We start from the raw sequence: 25,519 nt of genomic DNA, 5'->3' as shown, positions 1-25,519 counted from the left end.
CTTTCTGTAAACGTACTGCGATCCTTGGTGGAATTTTTTTTACCAATACTGACAATCAGAATTAATTCGTAAAGTAACTCTTAAAACGAAATATAGTTTTGTTAACATTTGATATATGTATATTAAATCAGTGCAAAAATCAGGACATTCGATTTTGATGGAATTGGAAATCCGTATGGGATTTTCAAACTTTTGATCGGTACTTCAGAAACCTATATTAACCTGCGTTACATTTAACATAAGCTCCTTTAGGTGACGCTGCAGCTGTTAATGCGAGTATAGTTGCGACAATTGTGTATAATATCTAAATTAAAATCTATTAATTCTTATTTCATCTTGAATGTGCCCATATTAGAAATAGAAAATTAGTGTATTGTGATTGTTAAAACATATATTGACAATATTGAGCAATTTGTCTACTAAATGGTGATTGTTTATTACTACAGAAGTAGATGTCACCAAAAAATTATAGCAACGGAAAGAATTATATTAATTAAAATCTCCATTTAATATTATAAACTACTATTATAATTTATAGTAACTACAGTTTTTTCCAAACCTTGCGAAGGATCGGTAACAAATAGCTGTAGCCTTGGTCGTCGATGGATGTCGAGCAAATTTACATTCGATTATGTTTATTATTGAACGATAGAAAGTCACTTTCCACGAGAACAAAACGAATTCGAATATATTTATAAATTGCATAACTTGACGGTGTCACGCAATATTCTTCTAGAAAGATTTCTATCGCTTCATAGTCACTAGGACGATTTCTTCGTTCTCCTTTAATATTTATTTTGACTTTACCTGCCGCTAAGGAGATTTCAACGTAACTGTTTCTTTTGGAGCAGTTCGAGTTTCGTTAGCTCCGTTAGTTCAAAAAAAAAAAAGGAGTCGATGACCACGCAATACACACAGATCGGATCAAAGTTTAAATAGCGGTGTCTGGTATTAGATCGAAGAATTATTAGCCAAATCAATATTAAAAATCTTGCATTGTTTCATAAGAGTAGCAAATGTTATAAATACGTTATTGTTTTTTTGATGTTACGGAAAAAAACATTTTCATTTTATATGTATTTACACGTGTGATTCCGCGCATGGAAACAATAAAAAAAAGAAAGTTTACATTAAGATACCGGTGCGTATAAACGGTTAGAAATATAATTGAACGTAATTGAAGTTACGTTTTGCGTTAACAGAATATCGTAGGAATGGAAATTCCAGATCCAGGAGTTAGAATATCGGAAGGCATCCGCGTCACACATTATTTCCACGTGGGGTAACGTCACATCGTGGCGAACCATCAGGTTTCTAGTCACGTTAATTAGAACAACCTTCGGCCGGTAATTTCTGTTGGCTGTGGAGAACGGGCGACGGAAAGTGCATCCGCGTGTAATTTAAGTTACAAGTGGAACATGCGACGTTTACATTAATTAAGGATACGTGATTGCGTAACAGGCAAGTCCTGAACAGAGATGCCCTGAGTGCACCGGGGACACCTCATTCCACTTTCTCACACTATGCCAGATCGCGCGTACGTGACCTCGGACGAGTTTCGGACAGTTGACAAAGAGGCAAATTGACATATGCCCTCTTCTTCGATTCTCCGAAGCTGCCCGAAATTATTTCGGACCATACCGTGGGAGTCGAGAAAGAAAGACTCACATTTTAATTTTCCTACAGGCCTCTGCTGACCATTGCTGACCACTGCTAATACTTCTGACAACGTATAACGGCTACTACTGGTTACTGCCAGCCTCTCCCAGCCTACATTTTACATTATACCTATATATCATGTCAGAAGTATCAGCAGTGATCAGCAGTGGTCAGCAGAGGCCAGTGGCGGTCATTATATGATATCAGAGGTTGTCAGGAGTCTCCTTCTGTTGTTAGCAGTGGTCAGCAGAGGCCAGCAGAGACAAACAGTAGCCAGTAGTAATCGTTATACATTGCCAGATATATCAGCATAGGAATAATAAAAAAAGTTTCTGTTTTTTCAATAGTTAAAATATGATCAGGGGGTCTTAAAACGTGTATTTTTATTATGGTATACTTCCCCTCTCGACTCCCACGATATGGTCCGAAATAATTTCGGGCAACTTCGGAGAATCGAAAAAGAGGGCATGCGTCAGATTGCCTTTGTCGACTCTCCGAAACTCTGCGAGCTCGCGTACGCGCGATCTGGCATAGTGTGAGAAAGTGGAATGAGTGCACTCGGGACTCCGTCTGGCATCTCTAGTCCTCAAGCATCATCCTTCCATAAACGTGTTAATAAATTTAGCCGGAAACTGCATTAACGACGGATCGACTAATTTGCAAAAAATCTTATTGATATAATTCCATCTGTTCGGCGTTTCAATTTTATTACTCGACAATCTCGATCGCAAATACACATTTACATCCGGTTCTTGTACAAGATTATCATTTATATATTTTAAGTATAGAACTAACGTTAGTATTAAAAATTACGAGCACACACGACGATTTCGTGAATTTATTATTGCGTTGCGACGTCGTAATCCGCGAGACGAAATTATTCGTTTTCTTCTTCTCCCAATGGAAATCCAACGTCGGAGCAAGAAGAAACACGATCCAAAATGTCCGAATAAATTCGGTAGTAGACCAGTTTGACCATTTCTTGCTTTTCTCATTTATTCGATCTCGAAACCTCGATGTCCTATTAATTCAAGTAAAATGCAATTCTTTACCGAAGGGAATATTCTCTTGTTTGACGCATGAAAGTTGATATTTAGTTGTAAAGTACATTGCGGGTGTCAATTAATACTGAATTTGAAATATAGCTGAGGCAGAATTTAGGCAAGCTTGCCTTAGTAAATCGCGGTTTCTAAAACGAGAAGATCGATCAACGTTGTTTTCTAATCGAATTTCCATACGAGAGCGCCGCAACTTCCACTATTATTTTACGCGAAGCTGCCTAACAAATTGGATTTAACGCATCAATAACGAACTACGAAAGAGCCAGCTTGCGTTTATAGTTATTAAGTTCCTCGCCAAACTGATTACCATGTACACGGCGAATTTTCGTCATCCGGGTAATCGGTGTACATCTAGCTATTGCAAACAAAGTGATCCGTATTGTAAATAAAATCATAACTTCTGAGGATAGTAGCTTTAAAATAAATACTTAAATTACCGATTAATACATATATAATACATACCGTGTAATAATTAATACTGAAACTATGATTATTATCTATATTTATACTTTATAGTATTTAATTTCGATTCTATGTTATATGTATTCAGGGCAGATGCGATTCCCGATTCCTTTTTCTCGCACGATTAGAATTACATACTTCGGTTCGAAAGACATCGGATATGTACATTTCAAGAAATTCTGGTCTTATACGTCTAGATTCGTTCCATACAACTTGAAAAAAGAAAAATATTACCCAGTAAATTGTATTTAAAAAATAGACTGGTCGGTGGTTATACACGGATATTTATAATTTCTATAACGTATTTTCTTTTAACGACACTCGCTACTTCTTTCAGAGCCATACTGTCCAATAACGTTCGACGGATGGTCCTGTTGGCCAAACACCCCAGCTGGAACAACAGCGTACGCGCCATGTCCAAATTTCGTCACCGGTTTCGACCCGTCGCGTGAGTTACTTAAATATTTTTCTCCTATTTCTATTTTCCTAAGTCTTCTTTCGTCCATCGTTCCCTAACTAAGGCAGGTAGGAGCGAACGAATAAACAGTCCTCGTATTATTTCGATATTTAATATACTCCAAGCGTATACATAACAAATTACAAAGAAACAATCGTGTTTAATTGTGCGTATCAAATCCACGTATCGCTCTCGTAAGGTGTGTACGTATCGCAATAATGTTAATTCGTATCATTGAGTGCGCGTTCGGTAGAAAAATATCTCCGTTAACAAAATAAATCGCGGGATTGTCTGTGTTCGTTGAAACTCTTAAATCGTACGTGATACCCATCCGTATAAAAATAAAAATGCCAACCGTTTAAAAGACGCTTATCGGATGTAACCGCGGTAGAGCGAACGCCCCCACGAATTCTGCGCGCGAACGTAATTTACATGTCGGATATGTCATCGTAGCCGGTTTTGTTTATGATATCACACAAGAGACTCCTGACCGCCGGATGATCGTACTCCGCGAACTTTGTCACTAGCTTGTCGTATCTGACCATGTTCTCCTTAGACTTGGACGGAGTCAACATCTTCACCGCCATCAGCGTAGCCTCGATCGATCCATTTTCTATCAGTCCCTCGATCACGCCCAGAGTCGTGTCCTCCTTGTCGTAATCCTTAAACAGGTTTTGATTGAACAAGTATTGCATCGTGTTTGACATAAACGAGAGGAACAGCGGCGAGAAAGTGTCGACCAATTCGGGCAACTTGTGGCCCAGTTTCGTCCCGAATTCTTGGGGCGTTTTCACGGACACCTGTTCCCTCGTGTAGACCAGCATCAAGTAAGACGTGGCGTCCATCTGTGGTGTCAAAACGCTCAAGAAAGCCTTCAATATTCCGTCGATGAGTCGGGGGTCCACGTCGACGTAGGGAACCTTTCTGATCAGGTCGTCGACGAATCTGTGAACGGCGTGATTCACCGGATAGAAGTGCGTCCTTTTCGGGTGAGGCACGTTCCATCCATTCTTCACGACCTCCGCGAAGATATCAGAGAAGGTCTTCAGTCGTGAGTCGAGTTTTTCCTTGGCTGGCAGTAGATGCGCGTTGAGCACGAAATTTCCAGCGGCTCGTGAGACGCTCATGTTGGCGTTAAAGAGGAACCTACGCAGAAGTTGTTCGGTGAACTCTTCCGGCAAAAGATTGCATACGGCCGCGTTGATCTGCGTCAGCAGCACTTTCGCGTGAGTCGAGACGGTTTCTCGCTCGACGCCGGCCTCCGTGAAATTGTCTATCGTTCTCAGCAGCAGCTTGACAAAGTCCACGACGTACTCGTCGGGGATCAAGTTGATCGTGCGTATCAGAACGGAGAAGCTGGCCTCGTCCTTCGCCGTGACGGTGGAGGCCATCTGGCTCAACAACGACCACGTGGCCGGTCCAGGTTCCTCGCGGAACAGCTCGATACCTTTGTCGAACAATACCTCCCGGATCGAATAGTGCTCCTCGGTCCTGCACAGCGAGACGAGGAAGTTGTGAAGCTGATCGCGCGGCGCCAGCATTCGCATCAGTCTTATTCCGTGTTTACGGACGGATACTCGTTGAGCGCTCAACGTTTTCGCGAAGGCGATCGCGTCCATCAACGAGGTTCTTCTGCAAACGTTGGTCAGAGCCGTTAGAGCTAGGGACAAGTAGTCTCCCTCGCAGAGATTTCCAATGAGCTGCAAAGGCACCGGTGGATTCGCGTGCTTGACGCTACTGACGATATAGTGGATCAAGGAGTAATTGTCCTTCGCGTCGTCGTTGTGAATCTCGATCGTTTTCTTCGTGGGTATCAGCGGCTCGATGATCTTCGTGAACGTTGTACCGTGAACGAGGATAGCCACGATCTCCAACGAGACGCCGCTCTTGTTCTTCGTTAGATTCTCGAGGCACTGCTCCACGAACCTCGCGGGGATGTCGTTGTACCAGCGAGTCGCTCTGACGAAACGCCTGGTGCTCTCGCGACTCCAGGTGTCCATGCAAGCCTTCAGGTACTCTTTCCACTTGGACAAGATCTCCTCTGGATTCTTCTTCAACAACCCGAGAGCCTCGCCCGACTCGATGTCGGCGATGCTCTTCTTCTCTCCCACGAAGAGACGATCGAAGAGCTCCTTCTCGTGTTTCTCCAACATGGATCGAAACTCACTGAGCACGTAAGTGCTTTGGTCCTTTGTCGTCATTATCCTCTCGACTTCCTTCAGCAGCCAAGGATAGTTTTTTATGGACATGCGTTCTATCCGAGCGTTGTGTTTATGGTTCACGTGAGTCTCGTTGAAGTTGTAGAGGGACGAGCACAAATCGTACAGGATTTCAACCCTGTCGGTGTTCCAAGGAGGCTCATCGGAATTGTAACACTGGGAGACGACGGTCAGACAGGCCTCCAGACACATTCTTTCGTATTCGGGATACTTTGTAAGGATATTCCAAAATCCAGAATACCTCTTGCTCTTTAGCTCGACGAGCGCGCGTATGAATTGATCTATCGGCTCGTCGTAAATGATTTTAAAATGAATAGCTGCTTCGAGCACTTTTCCGCTGATCGTGCTCGAAGCCATGAAATCGTTCTTGACGATCGCGCGCACGATGATGTCTATCAGAACCGCCCAGTGATTTCTGCTCAGATGCGGTAGATCGTAAAGATTCAACAGACACTCGAACACCTTCAACAGGAACCAAGGTTGCTCGTTTTTGAACCTGTCTCTGAGGTAGGTTAGAGTCTCCAACAAAGCTTGATCGTCCTTGTTCACCCTGCACGAGTAAATCATTTGACAGAGCAGAGAAGCTCTGTTCTCCATCTCGGAAGTCTTGGAGATCTCTTCCTTGATCACCGGTATCGTCTCGCTCGTAGACAGGTAACACCTCCATACGTGGGTGTAGTCCACCGTGCTGGCTGGGCTGCTCTCTTTCTCCATCTTGATCCTGGCCTGTTTGATTCGCTCTTCGGCGGGCAGCATTCTCATCACCTGTACGGTCACGCTTTGCCAGTCGTCCAAGATGTTTCTCCCGTAAGCTTCGCGATAAGACTTGACGAGCAGATCCAGTTTCCTGTCGTGTGGATAGTACTCCAAATAGTCCAACATCTGATCCGTGCAAAACTCTTTGATGCTGCTAGGGAACAACTTGGAATATATCGTTTCCATGCGTTTCGCGGTGATCAATTTCAGCGGTACCAATTTTATGTACAGCTTGGGTTTACGTTGAAAGTACTCTTTGCCGTTTTTCAGAAAGTTCTCGGCCCCTTTGTTACTCAGGCGCACGGTGGGAGGGAGTTTCTCGTGCATCTCGTACAGTTCGACGAACGATTTCAACCTTTTCTTGATCAGTGCCGCCAGAAAGTCGCCGAAATCGTAGATGTTCACTCGGTGAAGGTTCCTGACGTAAGGGTCCGTCTCTGGCTTGCTCAGTCTAAAGTAGCGAACGATGAAGTCTGGGTTTTTCCGGAAGATCGTGTCCACGAGCTTCCTGCTTAGGACGATTCGTCTCTCCAGGATCGCGTTGTACATGAAAGTTTCGCTGCAAGCTGGTAGCAACGGCAACGCTTGATCGAGGCCGTAAATGGTGGCAACCGCGGTAAAGAATTCTTCGGCCAGGGCGGATCTCTTGGGCGCCAGACGGATGGCCAAAGTTTTTATAATGCGTATTCTCGTATTCAAGGAGACGTAGGGAAACAGATGGTCGAAAAAGTACCGTACGTTGGTGATCGTCTTGTTGCTTCCATCGAAAAAGCTCGATGCTTGTAACGCTTTGTTTACCACGGACGCATCCTCGGATTTCAGGGCCTCGGCGATGGCCGTGTAGTTGTCCAGATTGTTTGGATCGTTTTTTATCAGCATCTGGGCAGCCTGCACTTGCATCAGAGGAACCAGTATTCGCGGGATCTTCTCCGACTCGACTATTTCTTCCAAACTGTTGCATTCCGATATTCGTTCCTTTATTAGTTTCGCTATCCATCTGTACTTCTCGCTGGGAGTGGCGCCGCTTATGGCACGAATGGCGTCTAAATAAGGCGTCTGGATATCCATTTTTCCGTGACTAGTTGACGTGCTATGAATGCGTTTAAGAATTATGGTTATTATTTGTTCGTACACTATCCGCGGATAGTTAGATATGTATAATCAAGTATATATCGATAGACAAACACTCGTTACGAATAATTACGTCACACTAGTATATACACGATAATTCAGAAAAGATACTACTATCAGTTTTATTGCAAGTAATTAGGTACAATAGCAACATTCGTGGTTTGGTACTTTTAGATTTACTGCGAATTTTGACGTGGTAAATATAGCATAACTGCTAGCTCTCCCTCCCAGGAATACGAAAATACCTCTTAATTTTTTCTTTTTAAAGAATAACGTAAATTTGTACACTTTCGCATAATTATTTCAAATGTAATTTTTAGCAGAGAAAAATGAAACATTAAATCAAACAGAGAGGCATCGGTCAGATAGTGAAAATCAGCCGGTAATTGTAAAAGTCATCGATAATTGATTTTTAATTAATATTTACTTATCAGTATATGGAATCGTCGAGCATACAGGGTGTTTGATTTTCGATTGAGGTTTCGTTAAAAAGTTATTAAAACATTAAATTAAAAAATTTCAAATCATTCTGAAAAAATTATTTTTGGTTGCGGGGGTCAATTACAATTATTTTTGGTGAATAGACATACTTCCGAAATCCTACCCACTTTCGAGAAAAAAATTCGAGTAAGTGTTGAAAGTTTTGGGTGAAAAAAAAAGACTTTCGAATCGTCTTGGAAAAATTAGTTTTCGTTGCGGGGGCCAATTGCAAGCATTTTTGGTCAACAGATATAACCCCGAAATCCAACTCAGTTTCGAGAAAAAAATTCCTTACCGAAAATCTAATTTCTGGCCAGAAATGTCTGCCCGAATTTTCATGCGAATGTTTAAAACGTCATAACTTCTGAACGGATTGGACGATTTTAATGTTTAAAAAAGCAAACTACGCGTATTTTGGTAGGGAACATGTACAAATCGCAAAAATATTCGAAAAGTTGGTCCTTGACCCCGCAAAATGAGAAAAACCCCATAAAAATGGTCCAACTTTCAAACAGCCATAACTTCTACAATTGTGAATATATTTCAATGAAACTTTTTTCTGAAGTAGAGCTCATAGGTACCTACAGGAAAGTATTTGACAACTTTTCTGTAGGGCGTCAAACAAAAGTACTAAAAATGAAAAAGGAATTTTTAAGAAAAATCGACGGGGGGTAAGTGCCTAAATTTTTCGACGAAAAAAGAAAAATTTTAAATCATTCTGAAAAAATTATTTTCGGTTGCGGGGGTCAATTAGGATAATTTTTGGTGAATAGACCTACCCTCGAAATCCTACCCACTTTCTAGAAAAAAAATTCCGTACGGACGGAACTTTAAACGTTAATAATTTGTTAACCAAGCCTCCATCAACAAATTAGTATTCTTGATTTATTCTTGATTAAAGTTTTTCCATGTGTGGCCGAACACCCTGTATAATGAAAGGACGCGTATATGTATAACTCGCGAAATGTTGATATTTGGGTACTTGGTGACACGATCTTTAACCAAAACAAAAAGAAATGATAATGGAGTGGGGAGTATCAGTGTCATTTCATTGTCACGTAAAACGACACAGAGAATCCAAAGTACAGTTCCAAACAAATGTTTTTTTTATCTTTAAAAACACTGTCTAAGAATATACAAATTTCTTTCCTATACGATATTTTACGTTCGTTATTAAAATATGTTTCTCATACAAGAAGTTCTATGCGCGTTAAAGTACCAAAAAGAATCATCCGTTCGTTAAATCTATTAATTAGTTGTCTAAAAGATCGTGGTACTACTTTGTCGTTCGCTATGTACACGACGTATGACTAAATCAACGTGACACTCCACAGCTTTACTAACGTATGTACAACGAAAACAATCCGTTACTCGAAACGTGATAAAACCCGTCGCTTGTACGGTTCATAACCAAAGAACAAGATGTCCGAGCACTTTTTATCTACCTCAGAAATGATAGCCGATGAACAGCGAACAGAATTTCGTCCAATGTTTTGTTACAGTCGTCGAGCACTTTCGATCTTTTGTATAAATCAGCCAGGAATTTGTTGTATTTTTGTAACACTTGACGGCGAATTTTAGCTGCCCATACTTCGAGATATCGTGACGACCGACCAGTTCGTGACAAAACACGGACGGGTCTATTCTTGCTACAAAATGAAGTTGATCAGCGTTGACTAATCTCAAACGTCACTATGTATTTACCCAGCCGGTTTAAGTTAGGTTAGGTTCACTCGAGTCGTACGCGTTCGCGGAGAGCGACGTTACGAGCTTGTCGGAATTATTATTCCATTGCTCTTTCGATCGTTGATCGACACGCGGAAGCTTTGTTCAATTACGATACGCGTTATTTGTAAAAACTTTCACGTAAATTTCGCGATCATTTCGTCCCGGAGAACTGATCGAGACGCGAACCACTGCGCATGCGCGACTGTATGAGCCTTCTGGCATGAATCCAATCTCTCTTGCTTCTTTCTCCGTTCCACACAATCGATTAGCGAGGAAGCGTAATGTTTGCCCTTTAATGCATTCCTTCAGGCCCGACACAGGCATTTGCCGGGCTGTACGCCAAAGTTGAGCACGGGGCCTTTTCTACAAAAATTAAAACATTCAGCGAAAAGTACGAAAATGTGTAACATATATTTTTCATTAAATTTTATCTTCTAACCATACTTGTCTTGTACAATGAAATCAATCTAGAATTTTCTATCTTTCTTAAACGTGAATGTTCATAATCGCATAAGCTGTTTATTGCCGTATCTTTTGTCGATAAAATCACTTTTAGTCAATTGTCGACCTTAAAAACCTCTGTTGCATCTGTTTAGATTTATTTGAAGCCGGCCTCGTGTTTCATCGTGCACTCAATGCCGTAGTTGATGGTCTTTTACAGTTTTCGAGATGTATTTATTTAATTGTTATAAATGATCGCATTTAAATGTTTTTAACAAAGCCTACAAAAGTGTCATCTATTGGCCAATGTAGTAATCGTTTACCAAAATAACGACATCACCGATTTTCAAAGTTTTTAGATATTTTTAGACCATTACTTTTTCCTCATGATGGCCTGGTTTAATTTATATGTAATTCTAAATTCAGAGTAAATAATAATCATTTACTCTTGCTTCTTGTTGGAGCGTCCCTAGTGACAGGCAACCCGATGCTCGATCGCGTTGGAAGTGCATGCGGATATTAATCTGTATCTATAAAATTTCCAGATTTTGGACAGTACGATTTGATAGTGGTTAGAAAGTATTATTAATGAATATTTGAGACAGTGAAATATATAAATTTTTATATTTATTTTATTCAAGTAGAATTTTACGAAAGTGTTTAATTATTTTATTAAAATTAATAATAAATTTGCAGTAATACGTATGTACAAATAAAATCTAACGAAGAGTAGTCATCATAATTTATTCTTCATTCTCTTCCAATCACAGGTGTGTTCCTCCCGTTTGCCAACTTTCATTTGAAGCTTGTTATCGATCTCTAAATAATTATATACGTCGCCATTCCCGATCGGTTTCCAAATGGTTGAGATCAGCTCTGTCGTCGTTGGAGTTGGATTTCTTAAATAAAAAATAAATATGTATAACATAGTTTCACAGTTTTAAACAATACAATTTTTAATATATAAATCTAAGAAAAGTACCAATAGGATTTCAAGAAAGATCGAAGGTTAACAGAAAAATATAATTAGAACTGACCAGGGCTGAGAAAAATTTCAAATAATTTCAGACAAAATACTAAAAACAGAAATATTTCCATCACGAGCAAATCCTATCTAGACTCAAACACGAGCAGCATACCCAGTTTTCGCAAAGTTAGTCCACATTTCAGTGAAGTACTCTATAATTTTGTACTTTTCGGTTCCGGGTTCCGGGGGCCTCAACTTCATTAATTTCATCAAGTGCGGAAAGAACAGAAAAGTCAGATCTTCCGCATGCGTTGTTCCTGTAAACGAAATAAATATCAACAAATTTAATTAAAAAATATACGAGTATGTCAACGCATTTATTCGCGTTCACTTTAAACGCAACATTTTTCCTGCGCTTTACATTTATTGCCAGATATAATGCACCAGCCTCTTCTAACTAAATATATGTATACGAATGTATAGAATTAACTGGACATTCTATCTCTTTATCTTGAACAGTTTATTTCTAGGACAGCATTCAACCACTGAACCTTTGCCAGTTCGTTTCTATCTGAGGATTGAGCTGCAGCAGTTAGTAGAAGATTGCTGTTCCAGAAATTGATCGTTGTCGTTTATCTCCGACTCTACCGAAACTGTTGATACGTACTTTTAGACGCAGACGATTAATCAAGAGATATTTAACTCCAACTATAACGCGACACTTGGAAAAACAGAAAATACAAAAGTTAGATGGATACTGTATTCATACCTGGCAGAATGACGTTCAATCTCTGTTTCATTAGCGAGTTGCCAGTGTCGTAGGTGAATTTATACAAATACGTGGTCTGAGAGTCTTTCTCGGCGAGAACTTTAACCACGTCGAAAATATCCTTAAGGAACATCATATCGCTCATGAAATCCGCATAATTTTGCATCGTGTTCGTAGCGACCCGTTGGTCGCCAAAATAGATACGCTTCAAATCCGTGGCAGACATGTCGTCTTTCTTTAGCGCTTTCAATACATGCGGATGGACGACTATATCGAAATTCGTATTGCATCTCTCTATGTCGTCTGCGTCCCTCAACACTGAAAACATAGAAATTAACGATCGAGAAACACGCTAATTAATTAAAGATCAAACGAGGAATTTATATATCTTTGATCCAAGTAAAAATCATAGTCAGCCTTTTTCTAGTTTTTTAATCAAATCTATAGTAATAGATTCTTATTTCTTTCGTTACTTCGTAAATTAATTATCCATTTATAATTACTCTAAATTCCGTTATATGTATTTTAGTTCAATAATACAGCAAGCAGAACGAGGATCAAATGCATTTAGTATAGAGGATTTTCGGCCACTAATGGTAATCGCCTTAAGGGGCCAATTCTACTGGTCAAAGACGAAAATCAACATGACGAAATAGCGGTAGAGGCTTTGTGTTCGAGTTACTAATTGTTTAAAATACGCGAGAACCCTAAAATTTCGTCCACTTGATCTTTATCATGGTAGAAAAGTTTATTCGACCTTTTTATGTAAAATATAATTTCTCTTAAAATCTATTGAAATTTTTTCAACGATGACAAATCACAAATATATGTCAGAGAAAATAAAAAATTATTTACCCTTAGTAAAGTAAAAAACCCTCAACCGTAATTGCGTTATTCGTCTAGATTTTCGCGTTATTTTGGCTTGCAGAATTGCCCCTTAAAAGGCTGATTAGTAGCCTGATATTTTGTGAGTGACGGAAAGGAAATATAACTCGAAAGAAAAATAACAAAGGAATTTATACGTATAGTTCGCTGATCCAGATTATCCTTATCTTAATCGGGATCACCTCTCCTTCCAATTACGTTGGATTAATGTGGTTTTGCTGTATTGTATTCGATGGTCGTATAAAATTGGAATCTTCTTATTCGAGAAATTACGTACACGTAACAAAAATCTCGTCTTCGAGTTGTTCAAAAGAAATAATCGTACGAAATAATTTGTAACAAAATATAAAAAGTAACATAGATTTCATCGAATGATAGAACTTTGTTTTTAAAATTGTATTCCCTGCGAAATGAAAGGGAAAATAAACTTACAAGGAACCAACAAACTTCCTTCGTTGCTGTTGTAACCGAGCAAATAGGGCACTTTTGGAGCCGCTTTCATGAGAATCGATGGATGTTGCGGCAGAAATGGATTCGGAGATTTATCGTCGATACACGGGCCAAACGCTCCGAATAGAATGTATTTTTCCTACAAAATTTGACATGTAACAGAGATTCGTGATTTGTTTGGCAAAACTCGCTATTTATTTAAACCGTAGAAAAGAAGTAAACAAAAAAAAAAGGAACAAACACATGTTTCACGAGAGAACAACGTTGGGTTAATGTAATTGGCGCGCGTACCTTCCAATTAGGGAAACATCCCAAACTGTCTAATTTTGAGACTTTGCCTATTTGGCACATCCATTATACAATGCTAAATAAGTTCAATCAACCACGATTAATATTGGTTAACGAATTCAAACAATTAATAATGCTACGAATGATATCCCTTTCATGTGCTTGAAATTATATAACGATTCTGATCTACGTTTCTTAAGATTGATTGAATCTTATGATTTGCATCTATCAATTGTTCTGTCACACAGTGTTCTCGAAAGTCAAATATAAATTAGGTAATAGGGGATTAAACCATCACCAGCATCGCATCTGACGTTGCATTTAATACAAAGGCACGTCACAAAATTTAACGTAGCCCTTAATCGCGTTAGTACTTTATTGAAATTTTTGCAATATGTTCGCGTCATAGTTAAAAACGAATTTAAGAACATTTCATAATCTTCGCGTTCAATGCATTAAACATCAAAGATTAATTGAGTTTCGTTTTAATCAAACACCGCCATAAACTCTTGCTGCTACATGTTTTATGCAGGCAATATCGATGCAAATATGCTCGATTGTATAATAATTTACAACGGAAAACGTCCAATTAGCGGGTAAAATGTTATGGTATCTTGTGGTTCGAATTACGAACGGAGCAAGTTTTAACCATTGGTTATCCAATGATTTCTAATTGCATTTTCTTAAGACTGTTTCCAAAAAAATTAGACAATCGTTCAAAAAGGCCGAAGAAATAAATCAAGCAATACGTTTTATCGTAAAGGAATACTTAGTTCACTCAAAATATGGCGAGAGATCATAGAACAAAATGGCACATATATAGTTGATCAAGTAAATTCTGCACAAAATTGGCAATATGCTTATAAAAGACTTATTACACAATCTGATATATGATAAAAATGAAAAAGCCTCGAAGAAAGTAAATATATCGAAGTAACGCCATCTTATTAGTGTTTGAAATTTCGTTTTTTATCGTGCTTCCAGCGAATAAAAACAACAATCTAGTTGCTCTCTTATGAAAAATAAAAGAATGATAAAGAAACACCGATCTTCCGTCAATTATCAGAATACTCCAGTTGCGAACGTTGCGCGAGCATATGTAAGTTTCGCGCAACGCGATCGAAAAGTAATATTCTCGAAAAGTCACGACCACTCGATCGAAATTCATGAATGAAACGCTTTTGGGCGACCTAATGAGCTTTACCTCTTTCGTGAGACACTCGTTGTCGGCGGTTACGAGTTTTAGCGCGTCCACAGTCCTCAGGAACTCGAGCGCCGTTTCAGGATCGGTTGTCTCTTTGCCGAGTTTAGCTGCCAGCTTGAGAACTCTCGGTATTGGTTTTTCGATGGCCATGGCCCAAGGGTTCGTCGACACTCCGCTCTGTGATATTGCTTTGTGAAACAACCCTGCGACAAAGAAGATGGAGCAAACTTTTCTATGAACACAATACGGAAAATCGACGAAAAAATACGATAAACCTTTCATAAAGGAGTTAGATCGGATAGTGAAATATTTTTGACGATATTTGGACGATTCGAAATATCTACAGTGAACAACAGAAGGGCTTCTAGGTGTATAAAAAGTTAATAAATTGAACCTCGAGACAGTGGTGATATGGTAAGATAATGGACCGAAGCTGCGCCAGCGCTTTCTCCAAATATCGTAATGTTATCAGGATCTCCCCCGAAACTCGAGATATTTTCCTTGATCCATTTCAGAGCCATTACTTGATCCTTCAGTCCTTGATTACCTGGCGCAGATTCTCGCTCCAAGTTAAGGAAACCTGGAACAATTCACGGTCGATTAAACAATTTTCATTCCGCAACGAACGAAGCTCTCTTGAACGATAAATGTGATGCAACATCGATTGCGATCGAATATTCGTACAGGCACAGTTTAACTTTATTCAAATATTTTAGTTGTAGGTTTGAACCATCTTCAATTCTGAAATAAGTAGTAAGTTAAAATCGTTTGATAATTCTATGGCTAAATCATGCTATCGACGTAGTTGTTATTGCTACCGAAAATGCTCGAGACGTTCAACGTTAATCAAGTTAAATTGTGCTTGTGGGGTTAGTTTGTTAAATTATTTATCGATACGATCGATAGGAAAAAGAACTGTAATACCAAATAGCCAACGCTATCGCTACGTACAGTCTATCTCTGTCAGGAGCGACAGTTAACGAGACGATGCATCGATAAAATTCATGTGAAAATGACACCATCGCCGATACCAATAACGGCTACCCACCCAAGACGCCAACTCTGTAATTAATCGTGACCAGAACAATGTCCTTGCGGATGAGATAATCGGGCCCATAAATTGTGCTGTCGCCAGAACCATTCATAAAGGCACCACCGTGTATCCACACCATCACAGCACGTTTCGAGGGTGCCTTATTCAGCGGGGTGAACACGTTCAAAAACAGGCAATCGTCACCTCCAACTAATTCGTGCAACCAGATGTCGAACTGAGCGCAATTCCCACCGAACTTTGAAGCGTCTCTGATTCCGGTCCATGGCTCGGGGGGCAAGCAGTCCTAGATAGAAAAATAAACGCTTTAATACTAGTTTTGTCGAAGAAAATATAGCCCTTCGAGTTAAATTATGCCCATTAGTGTATCAACCCTTATCCTCCAAGGATGCGCGACTTTGGGTCATCGAGTTTAAGGGAAACCACTGTGACTGTTTGAAAAAATCGAATGTTTTCTTATCTCTTTTCAACGGTTGGGTTTTTCAGAATGATCCTCTAAAATATTAATGTAAAATTCGCAAAAATTACAAAGTTACAGAAGATTTAGTAGATGTAGAAAATTTCATATGCGTAACGCTTCAAACTAACTAAAAAAACATTAAACATTAATGAAAAAAAATTCTTGAAAATTACCTTTGTCTTGACAGTGGTTTCCCCCCTTAAATAACTGTAAGATCTGTAAATATATTTACACTCGCGGAAAAAGAAAACTGCGATAAGAACGAAACAATAGCACGCGTATAAAGTAATAAAAATATGTTTAATTCGAATTGGCTACTTTTTCAGGAAGATTATGTTGCCCAAAGGACGCATTTACATTATTTGTATTAATACCGGACTACGGATTTTATGCATGTATGACAATCGTGAATATGAAATATAGTAAACGTATGCAGAAGATGCGCACATGTGCGGAATAAAATATTGTAATTGTCGTATTTAATTACGACAATTACTTTTTCCACAGTTTGCATATGTTTCTTATATTAACATACATCATAAAATGCATACAATCTGCAATCAAACGATGAAAAATTAATCATTCCCGCGCTCTATAACGGCAATGATCGGGAGAATATGTTCGCATTATTTAAATGAGAGAGTGCGAGAAGGTTATCGGCATCCATGTGATTCCGCATCAATGAATATTAAAACGTACATACAATATTTCTTATTTATCGCGCAAGTTGTAAAATAATCAATACATTAGATGCGATTTATAATCACATAATTAAGTAATTACAACGAAACAATTGCGAGTGTTCGCAATCTGTTATTCGGATTCGCGTCATTGATTACTTTTAACATGCTTTATCTTCGATGTAATTGTTTCATATTATCTTGCTCAAATTATTGAATGGTATCTAAATATTTGTATAAATAATAATTTCAATATATCTTTACCAAATCATTTTGAAATTTGATGATAAAAGATTTGTAATTTAAATGGCTAAAGTAGAATAAATTTGCAAAGTACACAAATGTAAATTTAAAAATTGATGGTGGGTGTTACTTGAAAAGTAGGTTGAAGTTAATTATTTGTACGTAGTTTCGTAGTTTTGTTATGTAAAGAAAAAGAATGCAACGTTTGTTTCAACTTTTGTAAATATTTTTTCGAACAATGGTTTCGCGTTATGCACGAAATATTCTATTTGAACAGTGTTTTAAGATCTCGGGATTTCCGGTTTTGTAAATTTCCCTTATCAAATTCCTTGTCTTATCGGCAAATAATGATGACAGTGCAGTTATAACTTGGAGTAAAATAACATTATTCTATTTATTAATTAACTCGGTGGCTTTATTCGTAGAACACGTTAGAATGGTTTAATACTTTTAACCGAGTTAAAAATTTAAAAAGTTAAGTTTATCACAAATTTTAATCGTTGAAAATGATTCATTCTTAGTCTGAAAAATTAACCTTGGACTCTGATAAATAAACATTAATTGAAAACTACTGTATAATCTTTGTACTATGTACTATCTTTGTTGCGTAAAAGCTTTGTAAAAGTGTGTACTGTTAGTGAAGGTGAACGATATGTTTGACAAATCAACCGCTTAGTAACGTTCCTTTTGAATATTTAAACACGAATGTATTTGCAAGACTAATGGAGCGCTATTGTAACTTGATCGCTTAGGTTATAATACCGATTATCTTTCCAAGATTAATATCTCTATCAGCTGTCGTTTTATTTGCACGAAGAATCGTAAAGCAGATGTACGCAGTAAACCAACCGTAATGGTATTATAAAAAATCGAGTAATGGCGAAAGAATATATAAGATCCGACAACGATTATAAATCGAGACAGCTCCAAGTGCAACTGGTATAATATTAACGACTGGTATGCGTTCGTGCAGTGGTTATTTGACATTGCAATTATTGGCAATCATTCTTTGTTTCATTCTAAACGTCTTCGTATTTTATTCAAGTGTAAGTCTAATAGAGCACAATTTACTGTGTTGTAGTACGTATCCGTTATGTTACGTGTGGATCCACAGCGTGCAAACGTAACCTTGTAACTACGTGGTTGTGTGAGATACATATGTAGAAATCGGTGACATATCAGAATGCACAACAGATGTTCCAACATCATCGCTGAGGCGGAAAAGTATATACTGCGGATACCAATTTAAAATAAGTGTACACCATGATCGTTAATTTATGAAAATTATTTCATCGGTAATGGCACCATATACATCGTTACTTGAACTCTATTCTACAAATAAGTATCGAGGTACAAACAATTTTTACTTTTCTTTTGTACGATAATGATTGTTTCCAATCTTCATTTTGAATTTACGATTATATTTTTGGCTCTCAAAGGCGAACATTTTTTATCGTTCGACACCTGTTAGAAAATATTTCCAAGTTAGAAGCAACTGTGCTGAAACTATCCGCTATCGACTCATACGTAAACACACTCAGCATATTTTCTATCTCATCGAGTTACGTTTATCGTACAGGTGAATGAATTGACCGTGATATTCCAGTTGGTGAAACTCGCCGATGTTACGCGATTCATAATCGACAATATCAATAACGTGTCACCTTGAATCTGAATGGTCCAATAGGCGGTTTCGCGTACGGTATCCCACGAAAGGCGAGCAGTTGTCCACCGTAGATGTTTTCGTCGACCACGCCGCGAAGTTGGCCTTGTTTCACGGTCACCACGGGACTTGTATACGCCATGTGACGATCAGATATAAACTCGTCGAAGCAACGGTGCGAACTGGTCCTACTGGTCGCCTTGTAGCAAGGTTTTATAAAGTCTTCTACAGCACGGAGTCGTTGAACCGTTTAGTGGGGGAGAGAAGGAAACGAGAGACTGGCCAGCAAGAGCCAGTGAATCTTTAGCTACACTCGCGAGTACTACAAACGTATAACTTACGCCAGAGTAACGTAGCAGGCGCCTTTCTGCAGTCGTACAGAGATATTTCAAGGTTGATGAATAACTCCAATTATACTTAGTTCGGTCGGTAAAGTTAATCCCTTTTGCTGTGCAATTTCTGTACGCGATGCATATATAGAATTAACGCGTCGGAGAAAAGAATAAGACACGTATGCTGTTATAATAAAATGATAGGTATATATTATACTTGCTTTGCTTCGAGGTGAACGTTTCGAGAGTGAAAGTGCTGAAATTTATAGATCCTGAAACTAATTATTTCCAAGTTGTTATAATCTGTGGGACGTTATGCCCAATGACGTAGATTTCAAGAAACGTTCGAAAAATAGGAAAAATCTGTTGCAACGATTGAAATGGAACTTTTTTTAAATAAGAGCTCCCAACGAGAACAGACAAATGGAAGTTTTAATTTGAATTTTTTAGAACAAGGATTACGAGTTCTCGTAAAATGTACGTCCGAAGTGAGAAAGTTTCCGATCACCTTTTACATCCGTAATCTGTACACTCTGAAAGTCTCGATGGGTCGTTTTAACTTTGTTTTAACTGTTTAACTATTTAACTAATTTTAAACGTTTTATGGAGTTCTGCATTTTTAATAATGTAAACAAATTTTTCAAATGAACTCGTTACGTAATCGCTGCCTTTTTTGCGTAGGAGTTCGAATTCCAGTCAATTGACACAAAACATTCGTTTATCGCAAGTTTCTTTTTATTATACAGCATGAGGAAAGATTTATAGAGACCGAGATATATGTACGTATTTTGCGAGACAATCATTTTCCCTGAAAATATTAAATAGAGAAATTTCAGGGTTTTAAGGAAGCTACCAAAAATTGTACCATTCAGGTAATTGTTCGTAATTGGTTTTGAGTCGTATGTTGGTTTTTGTGCGATGAAATGCAATTATTTTAATTAAGAACAGTTTTTAAAAGATATAATATAATATAATATAATAGATATAATATAATATAATATAATATAATATAATAAAATATAATATATAAAATAACAATTTATTTGAACTAACAAGTGTAAATTTTGTAAAAATTGGACAAAAGTACTATTACTATATGGCCAAATAAATGCTAAAATTTGATCTTTATCTAAATAATTTGCTTCCAACGAACAACTTTGATCCTCGACTTTCGATTTGTTTTTCCGGGTAGAATTGCTTCTTTGCACCCACGTGGTTTCCATAGTTTGCTACTTGATTCGTTTGTAATCAACAAGTTTTACTTGGTTCAAACGTCGAAGCAAACTACTTGTTGCACGATCCCTTTCGTTCGAGGAGTACATTTACTTTTTCTGTACCACCGAAAAAGCTCTCTCTATTATGTACCGTTAGAATAAAAAGTAACGGTAAACAATCTTTGTTGAGTAATATTCCAACCACGTCCTTAAGAGACTATGTATTGCTGTCTAGGCTGTCATTTTTTTCGGCCTTATTTATGATTTTTTTTTTTTAATGTTAGGTAGACCATTTTCCTCTGAGATTTTGCAGATATATTTAATCATCTTATAAGCATGTACATGTGTATTAGTAAAACTAAATATTTTTTAAAATCCCTAGTTTCAACGATAAAGGCGCGTGTGCTGAATATTCTCTCCAAATTTGAAGCCAATCATGGAAGTCAGTTTAACAAAACAAATTTAAACAAAAAGTAGTATAACTCGTACAATTTCTTATATTTTTTGATGAAAAAAACAGAAAAAATCACAATACAAAGTTACATTTCTATTGCAATGTTATGTAATTGAAGGTACGATGAAACCTAGCGAAATTTTCTTTTCATCGTGGGCCGCACAATACGGAAACGAAAAACTTACAAAGGTTGACGTAACGGTAATCGACCGACAAGAATTTAAAATTAAAACCGTCGTATGTTTAAGAAAAGAAAATTAGTATCTAAGAATGTAACTATAATCCTTATAATCGTATGTCTAATCATTCGATTCTATCATTTAAACGTCCTTTACTTGGCGTCTCCTTGTAATTATTCACAGTCAGTCTCATACTTGATAACATTCAATTTTCATTTTCTGTTCGTTTTTGTTACGTAACCATCTTCTATATCTCTTTCTTTACTAATGGGTATTTAATCCCGTGAACGAATAGATAAATAAGTAGAAAAAAGAGCGTCGTTGCACTTATGAAAATACGAAGTCGTAGGAGAATCGACATTATCTCTTTATCTCTTGCCGAAATTTCGATATAACCTGTTCCATTTGCATGACTCACCCCGTATATCCAGCGTTCTATACGAATTCTGAAACTTGGAACATCATCGTGCTACGCACGTTCCATGTATATTCTGGGTGTTCGCGTTAGTATTTGGGTCGATGGAATTTCCGAAATCTCTATTCCAATACCGTAGGATTAAAGTTTCACTCAACCAAATCTTGAAGTGCATCTTATACTAACTATATAAAATAGTATTAAATAATTTTAAATAAATTTTCCGAATATTTCTACGCTCTCTTACAAAAGGAAAAATTATAGAATATTTTTAATGTACATTTAATCGGATTTCGTTTAAAATGTGATGGATGCTAGAAAGACGTGGATCGATTTATCACGGGATCACTGTGACTGGATTATTTAAAATCCTCATCACTTACTTCGCGTCACTCCTTTTGATATAAAAACATCCGATGTCACGCAAAAGACGTGGCTCTTTAGAAAATTACATTTAAATTGAAGTTAGACAACTCGATCGAGATTGCTCGTAAACTTCTTAAACTTTTAGTAACGTTACACCGTTTTCTTCCAGAATTTTTATTACGAACGATTTTTATGCAAACACGAATACTTGATGAAATTTAATATAATTAATTATGCGAATCAATTTAAACCTTTACGGTCTCTTTGTTATACGATATTTTAGTTTTATTTTTACTTGTAGGACTATGAACGAAAAAATGTGGGATACTTCCTATACGATATCTCATAACATTTTAATGATCGTACGCGAACGCTTTTATACGCAGAACGACGAGAAGAATCGATTTGCATACAATAAAAATACATAATTCAATTTAAAACACAAGTGCAATGTGCAAATGGTACCCAAGGGGCATTCGAACTGGTAATTGTTACGTAAATTTGGCGATCGATAAATCGAATTTTCCGTTATTTAAATTTAGTCGATCATCGTCGTTTCGAGGGAATGAATTTACGATTTATTCGAGTTGAAAATCATAAAAACCAATTTGATCGTCGCGTTGAAATTGATGCACGGTCTAGCAGCTACTGGGAAAAAGTTTCGCAAGTTACAGTGCGATGCAAGCAGATGGAAATTTAAAATAATTCGTTTCTATTACTTACTAGTCGCTGATTGCTAACAGAATGCAGACCATGACCTATCGAAACGAATTCCTGAACCGTCAATTGGAGAAACAAAGTTTTGAGAATATTGAAACGAGGAAATTATGGCTCGGTTAAGGGGACCAGTCAGAAAATCGAGTTTATTTTTATCTTTTTTTCGAAACTAATACTATTCGAAAATTAAATGCCAAAGTTTCATAACGTTCTCGTGAAAAATAAGGATTTGGGAGATGAAAATAAAAAATTTATATTCGTATACATTTTAAAATTAATTATTTATACCTAACCATTTTTTTTTTCTTTTTAATAAGCCTTTACAAAAAGACTCAATCTGACTGCCTGGTCTCGTTATTATTGTATGCGATTTTTTAAACGCGGATAATAACGGATAATTGCAGCGTTGCGTCAAATAAAAAAATGGTAAAAAGTGGTTTTCGCTTGGCGATTTTTGAAAGTAATTTCGAATTTCAAACTATATTTACAGAGAATTTAAATCAGTGTAGATAGTGACGAAACGAAAGAGATTGCGATATTTGAAAAACTTTAAAATATGGTCTGTTTTGAAGTTTCACACCCCGTATATTGTGTATTGAAATAACCGGTGTCACTGGTGAAACAAATGGTTCCGGGAATTTCGTGAAAATTAACAACCATACGCTTCGCTGATGAGTATCAAAGCTTGAGCTCTAAAGCCACGCCTGTAGACCGTTCCTTCTATCTACCATTCACGGATAATTTTCTGCCACACCTGCACACTGTTTCTCGTCGAAGCTGACGATATATTTAACAAGCACACACCGTCCTGGGATTACAGAATATAAGCAAAATTGCCCGGGTAATCAGTATTTCTGAAATACAACCTCACTCGAAGCGGCAGTAAGTTTCCGGATTATGACAATAAATTATACAGAATGAATCATACGTACCCAAAACTTTTTAACCGTGCAATGAGTTTACATCTCGACGCGACGATACGAATCTTCTAACAAACGAAAGAAGAATATTTACTTGGAAACAAAATAAAATAATCTGACCCACGTAAACATAATGTTTCATATAATCCTGTGTTATTTTGAACTAAACAGGTAGTGTTACAAATTATTACTTCAAGCACGTACTGATAGTAATCATAACAAAATTTTGTTTCAAGTTTGTTTGTTTTTTTATGAATACACATATCCCCGAAATCCTACCCTTCTTCGACAAAAAAATTCAGGTAGGTAGTGAAATTTTTCGACGAAAAAAAAAAATTTCAAATCGTTCTGAAAAAATTATTTTCAGTTGCAGGGGTCAATTATAATCATTTTCGGTGAATAGACATACTCCCGAAATCTTACCCACTTTCGAGAAAAAAATTCAGTATTGGCGGAACTTTAAATGTTAATAACTTCTTATCGAAGCCACCATCAACAAATTGGTATTCTTGATTTTCGTCTTATTTTGGTCTCCAAAATCTCCCATTAAAATTTTTTCCAAGGGTGGCCGAACACCCTGTATAATACATTACTACAAAACTTTCTAGAAATATTGTAAGAATATTACAAATTCAGCTAGTATCGTTAATTTATTTTTCTCGTAATTATCGTTCATTATGCCGTTGTTCCCGCGTATCCCTAATTGAAAATCATCGTAATACCTCGACGTTGATGCTTCAAGTACTCGAGTAAAACGTTCCTAAGGGCGTCAACGCGAGCAGGAAATTGCACGTCGGTAGAGTTTCTTCTAACTAATTAAACGATTAAATCGATCACACTGGTTACCCTTTCGTATTAACGTTTAATTTTCATTAATTATTATTAATCCTTTATAAAGATCGTTCGACTCGCGAACCACTAATCTGTACCACGTTTTCCTTTATTTTATTTTCTACCATCTTGTTCTTTTTTCAATTAAATCGAGTTGCAATTAGGAAGCAGAATTTGTTTCGCGTCGAAAATCGAGGCGTAAATATGAAGAAAGCGAACCGCGTTGCGCGGCTTCCGGCAAAATCGATACGCGCGAGCTATCCATTTCCGTTCCATTCGTCAACGAATTGACCGTCCGGTTTTCCTTCTTTTCTGTAGAAAATAATTTACGGTTTCAGATGTCCCATATTTAGTTTCCTTCCGTGCTTGTCCGCGAAAATTCAGCAGAGAAATTTCTGGCAACGTATTCGACGCTCGTCGAAGATTCTTATCACATTTCGCGATCCCAGCTCTGGTATCTCCGACTGTCGTGCAGCGAATCGATGGCCTTTCGTTGTAAATTGTCAATTTTAGCTAACCAACTAACGGAAGGAATGCTAAAAATAATCGTCCGAGAGCCCAGAAGTTTTCTCGATGATTTACATAGAAGCGTGAAATGAATATTAAAAATTTCGGACTACGCCTCCGCTTTACTGCATGTTTGTGCACTAAATTGTCGAACGGCGAACGTTGTGAAATCCAACGAAATAAAAGCGAAACGACGCGTCGCGCGATAAGAAGTCGAGGGCCATAAAACTGACTCTACTTCGTAGGTAATATTTTCTGGTTTGGACAATCTTTCGTGGTTCAAATAATATTTGATCTTTTATTCCATCCTCTGGGGATTCGGAAGTTTTTTTAAGCCTCGGGAAACGTAAATACAGTTAGCGAGGGAAGTAAATGTTCCAGGAATTGACCGCTGTTATCCATCTTCGCTACGCTGGAGCCTGAATACGCTGGGGACAACGGTGAGAAATAGCGAGATATATGTATACGAGAATAATACTTGAAAATTTTTTCCTACGTTCGATAGTTGTCGAGATATTACGTTACTGTTT

At 37.7% G+C, this 25,519-nt stretch overlaps 3 protein-coding genes and 1 long non-coding RNA gene across 5 annotated transcripts in view; 2 read left to right on the top strand and 2 right to left on the bottom strand.

Moving 5' to 3' along the window:
• Dh31-r (Diuretic hormone 31 Receptor) overlaps positions 1-25,519 on the top strand; it is a 153,367-nt gene that overhangs the window by 92,329 nt on the left and 35,519 nt on the right. For both annotated transcript variants that reach the window (XM_076778222.1, XM_076778223.1), the window contains exon 5: positions 3,520-3,630. In XM_076778222.1, coding sequence (XP_076634337.1) covers positions 3,520-3,630 — 111 coding nt within the window. The remainder of the gene's footprint in view (positions 1-3,519; positions 3,631-25,519) is intronic.
• On the bottom strand, positions 3,733-10,146 carry LOC143348221 (uncharacterized). The gene is made up of 2 exons (XM_076778218.1): positions 9,671-10,146; positions 3,733-7,704 (listed from the first exon to the last, which is right to left on the bottom strand). Exon 2 carries the CDS (start codon positions 7,680-7,682, stop codon positions 4,068-4,070), a length of 3,615 nt encoding a protein of 1,204 aa, XP_076634333.1. The 5' UTR covers positions 7,683-7,704; positions 9,671-10,146; the 3' UTR covers positions 3,733-4,067.
• LOC143348222 (juvenile hormone esterase) lies at positions 11,005-19,499 on the bottom strand. Its single transcript, XM_076778220.1, has 8 exons — positions 19,056-19,499; positions 16,006-16,294; positions 15,352-15,537; positions 14,958-15,160; positions 13,448-13,604; positions 12,131-12,448; positions 11,534-11,678; positions 11,005-11,293 (listed from the first exon to the last, which is right to left on the bottom strand). Exons 1-8 carry the CDS (start codon positions 19,194-19,196, stop codon positions 11,131-11,133), a joined length of 1,602 nt encoding a protein of 533 aa, XP_076634335.1. The 5' UTR covers positions 19,197-19,499; the 3' UTR covers positions 11,005-11,130.
• On the top strand, positions 18,211-19,107 carry LOC143348225 (uncharacterized). Its single transcript, XR_013080738.1, has 3 exons — positions 18,211-18,348; positions 18,473-18,741; positions 18,971-19,107. It is a non-coding gene; the product is annotated as an uncharacterized LOC143348225 (long non-coding RNA).

Source organism: Colletes latitarsis, chromosome 11, assembly GCF_051014445.1.
Source record: "Colletes latitarsis isolate SP2378_abdomen chromosome 11, iyColLati1, whole genome shotgun sequence".
Lineage (NCBI taxonomy): Eukaryota > Metazoa > Arthropoda > Insecta > Hymenoptera > Colletidae > Colletes > Colletes latitarsis.
The sequence above is the reverse complement of the archived record's forward strand: the minus strand, read 5'-3'. Positions and strand labels throughout refer to the sequence as shown.

Excerpts from the sequence above, each read along its gene's own strand:
- LOC143348222 (XM_076778220.1), bottom strand. The coding sequence starts at position 19,196 with ATGGCGTATACAAGTCCCGTGGTGACCGTGAAACAAGGCCAACTTCGC. Across the intron at positions 16,295-19,055 it reads TTGGACCATTCAGATTCAAG|GACTGCTTGCCCCCCGAGCC; the intron begins GTGACACGTTAT and ends TTTTCTATCTAG. Across the intron at positions 15,538-16,005 it reads TTACAGAGTTGGCGTCTTGG|GTTTCCTTAACTTGGAGCGA; the intron begins GTGGGTAGCCGT and ends GAATTGTTCCAG.
- LOC143348221 (XM_076778218.1), bottom strand. The coding sequence starts at position 7,682 with ATGGATATCCAGACGCCTTATTTAGACGCCATTCGTGCCATAAGCGGC.